The 6,176-nt window shown below is 44.5% G+C and overlaps 1 protein-coding gene across 2 annotated transcripts in view; it reads right to left on the bottom strand.

Annotated features, from left to right (window-relative positions):
- Positions 1 to 2,959: 2,959 nt before the first annotated feature.
- LOC142584762 (uncharacterized) overlaps positions 2,960 to 6,176 on the bottom strand; it is an 82,023-nt gene continuing 78,806 nt past the window's right edge. For both annotated transcript variants that reach the window (XM_075694998.1, XM_075694997.1), the window contains one exon: positions 2,960 to 3,420. In XM_075694998.1, coding sequence (XP_075551113.1) covers positions 3,287 to 3,420 — 134 coding nt within the window. In that variant the 3' untranslated portion in view covers positions 2,960 to 3,286. The remainder of the gene's footprint in view (positions 3,421 to 6,176) is intronic.

The following is a 6,176-nucleotide window of genomic DNA, read 5'->3' as shown; positions in this document are numbered from 1 at the left end:
CAGATGCGTGTAAAACGCAGAAACACTTTTCTGAGATAACTCCTGAATGGCTTTTCATGAAATTTGTTGCATTTGAGAGAGTAAGTTAAATGATAGTGTCTGTTGGAAGCGGAATTTGTGATTAGGGCATGAACTTTGTTTAAATATTTTTAAAAATTCGAAAGTTCAAAAAAATAGAAGCACGAAGTTTACAAATTAATAGTTCTGCATCAAGAAGAGATATCGCGGTTCTGTAAACGGCATCCATTACACCATTCATAGCGGACAAATTCGATATGTCAATTTGTATCTTACGTGAATTGGTTATGTTATGTACAAGTGTTCTGTAAAAGCCGTATTTCCATAATACTTAACTTTTTTAGACTCATTTGTAACATATCAATTTTGTCCGCTGTATATGTACTATTATGTGCAATTCACAGAATTGTGATATCAATTTTCATTACTGATTTACAGAGTTGTAAACTTAATTGTTTCGTTTTCTAAAAATTCTCGGTTTTGCCACTTTTCAATGAAATATTGACGACCTAAATCGAAAATTCGAAACGAACAGTCACTAGAACTTCAGTTTTTCTTTTAAGTGGAACAAACCTCGTCAAATTTGGTGCAGTGGTTGCCGAGAAAAACGAATTGTCCTTCTACATGTATTCAGATAGGAGCATCCGACCTAATGTTTCCTCTTATGCAGGAGGCCGAGCTGCAACGTGAGCCCTCCCCCCCCCCCCCCCCCCGCCCGAACAAAATTTCTGACTACGCCACTGGCCGAGGTTATAAACTCGCCCCACCCATGCCCCTGCCGCTCCGGCCGCCTCCGCCGCACCTCTGCCTTTCTCACTCCTCTTTCCATTACCCCTCCCCCTACGCAGCGCGGTTGTGGTGTCCTCTACTGAGAAGCAGTTACTGCGCTGCACTTCACCCCATATTTTCATCCCCCTTCCATAAGAATCTCCCCTCTCTCCCATGCTTCTCCAACTACCCCGGTCATGTGCTAATTGTGGCCATGTTGTCCCTGCAAACTTCATCTCATCCGCCCACCTAACTTTCTGCCGCCTTTTGCTACGCTTTCCTTTTCTTAGAATCCAGTCCATAACCCTTAATGACCATCGGTTTTCTTCCCTCCTCATTACATGTCCTGCCCATGTCCCCCCCCCATATGTTTTTTTTTTATTTCAACTAAGATGTCATTAACTTGCGTTTGTTTTCTCACCCTATCTGCTCTCTTCTTGTCCTACTTAACGCTACACCCATCATTCTTCTTTCCATAGCTCGTTGCGTCGTCCTCAATTTAAGTAGAACCCTCTTCCTAAGCCTCCAGACTTCTGCCCCGTAGGAGAGTACGGGTAAGACAGAGCTGTTATACGCTTTTTTCTTGAAGGAAAGTGGCAACCTTCTGAGAATGCCTGCCAAACGCACCCCAGCCTATTCTTATTATTTTGATTATTTTATTCTTATGATCCGGATCCGCGGTCACTACCTGCCCTAAGTTGGTGTTACCTTTACCACTTCCAGTGCCTGGCTACCTATCGTAAACTCCTGCTCTCTTCCGAGACTGATGAACATTACTTTAGTTTTCTGCAGGTTGATTTTTAGACCCACCCTGCTGCTTTGTCTGTCCAGGTCAGTGAGCATGCGTTGCAATTGGTCCCCTGAGTTACTAAGCAAGCCAATATCATGAGTGAACCGCAAGTTACTAAGGTATCCTCAATTACCTATTAACCCCAATTCTTGCCAATCCAGGGCTCTGAATACCTCCTGTAAACACGCTGTGAATAGCATTAAATAGATCGTATCTCCCTGCCTGGCGCCCTTCTTTATTGGGATTTTGTCGCTTTCTTTATTGAGGACTACGGTGGCTGTGGAGCCGCTTCTGTAATGCCGGCGTGACTGCCGACGTTTCGATTGAATTAAACGCTTTCTCGTAATCAATGAAAGCTATATATAAAGGTTGGTTATATCTCGCACATTTCCGTATCAGCTGATTTATAGTGTAAATATGATCTATTGTTGAGTAGCCTTTAGGAAATCCTGCCTGCTCCTTGGTTGACAGAAGTCTTTGGTGTTCCTGATTCTCTTTGCGATTACCATAGTAAATACTTTATAGGCAACGGACATTTAACGCATCTATCTATAATTGTTCATGTCTTTGACGTCCCCTTTCTTATGGATTTCGATTATTCTAGCGTTATTCCAAGATTCCGGTACGCTCGAAGCGTATACAGGGTGGCCAGTTTTTGTTGAAAAATATGCCCACCATCCTTCAACAAATCTGCTGTTACCTGATCCTGCCCAGCTGCCTTCGCCCTTAGCATAGCTGCCAAGGCTTCCTTTACTTATTCCGGCGTTACTTGTGGGATTGATACGCGGAGTTTAATATCCTGAAGCTACTCTTGGGATACGAGAGATGCTGTAATTGAGAGCTCCGGAATAATTTTCACCACGCTGGTGCCATTAACGTGCCACCAATACATTGTACACGAGCTTTGCAAGCAGGCTGCTGTACGAGCCTGCTTGTCCGAGCATGCCCGCGTATCAATAATTCTTCGTGAGATGTGCACTTTTAAGCGAACCATGCCATGAGGCCCGGTTAGAAGAGAGAAGAGGGTCACTTAATAATATATAGTACCAGTGCATCTGCCTTTCCATGAGTACTCATTATTTGGGGTTTACTGTCTAGGTGCCCGTGTGTCCAGATGAAGAATAATTTCTCGAAAACACCTCATTCCTTCGAAATGCTAACAGCACACAGCCTTGCTGGAATGATTTATGGAAAAATTGGGCCTCTATAATCGTCCAAAGTGTTGGGCTCGCAAATTTGGCGCAAGGTGAAAAGTCAGTTTCAGTTGACACTGCATAGCCAGACACCTGAAATTGAGCTTGCATAAGTTTGGCCGCTGAGTGCTTTCCACACCACAGAAAGTCTCTTACGCATTCTTTCGCACAAAAAATAAACCACATGGAATACCAATGCACATTCTTTTATTGTACGTAATAGTGTAGCGATGCAACTGCGCTTATAATGTAAACGTGTTTATCAGCAGATACAGTGATATAGCCACTTTGAACAAATTCCGTGGACTCCGTGCTACAATGAAATGTGGGCTGCTTTAAGTTTACCAAACGTGTTTCTATAGTGAGGGTATTTGCTCGCTGCGGGTGTATTCCTTACTGTCGTTATAGGTAAATGGGTGTTATATACACGTAACGTATGTGCAACCAAACACAAGCCACTACCTACGTGGCTTATATACACGTAACATATGTGCAACCAAAGACCACCTACGAAAGCCTACGTGGCTTTTCCAAGTGTCGCCAGATATTGCGATCGCAGCTGTCGTCGCATGTACTTTCCGGTGTCCGTCTTGGGAATGCTGTCAATGAAGACGACTCCTCCGTGCAAATGCTTGTGGAAGGCGGCTTGTTCTGCACAGAAAAATATGAGCCCATTTTAAGCCAATCTTCTCACTTGTGCGGTGCACGTGAGAACAAATAAATACGCGTATTCATTGCTCCAAATGTGCAACGTGAAAATCGAGTTGCGTGTTGCTGTTACTACAGTGAAGCACGTTTATAGCTGGCGATCGAAAGTGAGCGACCCGCTGCCATGGCCTGCGTTCGTGCTTCCAGTGCTGCGCTTCTGAACACCGAACTTTTCCGAAAGGAGGCGCTCGGGGGGGTCAATTGCCTGCGTGTGCCTTGCAAGGCTACATATGCCAACTGTCTAGAACATCCTGCTCCACTGTGGCTTACGCGTTCCAGTGCAGAAAACGCAACCACGGGAAGAATTGCCTAGTACGGCAGCTGGATATCTGACCCAGCGATATTTAGGAATGCTCGTGTACCTAAGTTTGGGCGCATATAAAAAAAAAAGCACAGTGTCGAAACTATTCCGCAGACTTCCACTACGGCGCCTTTCGTATTCATATAGTTGTTCGGCGGGATGTTAAATTTCACGAGTAAATCAATCTTTCGATGCACAGAAACCACAAATAAACAATTGAAATGTCCATGTCACTAGCTTTCCTGTGAGGAAAAAATCAAAGGATGACATATATAGCCCGCGAAATTGAGGCACCCTAAAGACAGTTTCTTTTTTTAATGGTAGGTGTGTCCTTATACTTGCGTCCCTATTACACGAACGATCTACGCGTCGATCTACAACCGACTGCAGCAAAGAAAGCTCAAATGCTTACGGTCTATCAAAAAAAGTAACCAGCTCTGTCTAGAACCAGCATTTATGACTGAGTTCGACTCGTTATCGTGTACCAAAGCCCTTCAATCTAAATCTGCAACTTATATAAAGGATTAATAATAGTTAGAAGAATAAACACGAGGGCTAAAAATGTCACTTCAGATGAACGGTAACACAATGTTAAAAAAAGATACCACGTGGGTTCCCCAGAAAGCTTCACAATAGAAAAAAACTCGTGCTGGTCTCGGGATCCAACCCGCGGCCAACGCCTTTACAGGCTCGACGCTCTACCACCTGGACCAACTACGACGCTGGCACGCAGTAACACGGCTAGCGCGAGGCAACGTGATGTAACGGGCGCCAGGTCTGGCGGAAGCGGAGGGCGAGCGACCCTTCTAGTCCGGCCGGCTGTGGCTGGGCATGGATGTCAGCCCGGCAGAGCGCTTACGCCCGCCGCTGGCCCTATCTTGCAGGTCTGGTGCAAAGCCGACATGGAAATGCTTAGCTTCGTGTGCGCTGTCTTGCTGGAGGTCGCGTGATTGGCAATTTTGAAAAAGCGTTCAAGTGAGAGGCAGGCAAAGCGTACGCTCCCCTCTGACTGCAATCTTCACCACTGCGTCGTCCCACTGCGGACGTCACTGTCAGCTAGCTCGCACTCAAACTAGCTCGCACCCAAACCCTTCTGAGTCACTGTCAGCCGCTGAAGTTGACTGGAGGTGAAAGTTTCACAGGCTTCACCTTGTACCGCCGGTGTGAAGATATCGTCGACATGGCATGAAACCGTGGTCATCTTTGGATGCCAACTCTGGAATTGAACTAAACAACTTTTTTTTTGCCATTGAAATTAGTTATGATTCCCCGATAATTCAGCCAATTCTACGCCACCTTCTGTGTAAAAAAATACGTCTGCGAGTGTACTTATCGCATAAAAATCGAATTTCAGTGAAACGAAGCAATGTGCTGATTTAAGGACATTGTTTTATCGATTTCTAGCTGTATGTGGTAGTAAATATGGCCCAATTTTCGGTTATTCCACCAAAATAAATGTACGACTGTGACGCAAGGGGTGTGGAAGCTCACATATATTTAATATATACGTCATAATTCACTGTGCATAGACTCATCATCAACATCGTTGCATTGGCAAGCGTCATACATTGTCTTCGTCTTCGTAAAAAAACACAGCTAACAGCTACAGGCAAGTAGACTTTTCTTGTGACATTTGCAACTGCGGCTGACTTGTTTGTTTGCACAAGCATTGTGTCATCTATTTTTTAACATTGCCTTGGGTAGGCATGTACTATTTGGCGCCGTTTATGTATATTATTCTCCATGGTAGAACCAAGTAGCCCGAGTGGGTATCAAAGAAAGCATAAATTCATGCGCTGTTAATGGACATGGAAATGTTCACAACGAAAGAATAATTCTAATAAAGAGGTTAAAAAAGGCAGTACACAGGGATATGTTTCAGACTCTTCAAATGTTAGGTATGAAATTGAACGGTATCACGACCATCATCGGCGTGCACTACTATGTCTTTCCAGGAAAATCAGTCGCAGGGGCAATGAGCCTGCGATCAGTCTCTCTTGAGATTTGCGCCGCAGAGTTTCGTAGAATTCGTTGGAGGAGGAGCTCAAAGGATACTGTGGAATGAAATGTTCATCGACTCGCGAACGCCGGGCCAGGCTGGCTGAGGAATCCACGTTGTAATGCGAGGGTTGTCCGTAAAGTAAGGTTCCCAATAATTGTTCAAAATGAAAAACGTGTACTCAAATTGAGTAACCCATTTTTTTGAATGCTTAGACTTTCCCCAATACTTCGATGTAATGATAGTTGAAATAAATGCGTCTTTGAATGCGGTGTACCATGTTCATTCTACCTGAATCGTACAACTCTCCCGCCGTGCCGTTAAGGTAGTTTAAAACCTCTTCTTTCCGCTACTCACTGCTTCAGAAATGCGTTCCACCCAGGTGTTTGTTCCATTCGG

Source organism: Dermacentor variabilis, chromosome 6 (genome assembly GCF_050947875.1).
Source record: "Dermacentor variabilis isolate Ectoservices chromosome 6, ASM5094787v1, whole genome shotgun sequence".
In the NCBI taxonomy this organism is placed as follows: Eukaryota; Metazoa; Arthropoda; class Arachnida; order Ixodida; family Ixodidae; genus Dermacentor; species Dermacentor variabilis.
The sequence above is the reverse complement of the archived record's forward strand: the minus strand, read 5'-3'. Positions and strand labels throughout refer to the sequence as shown.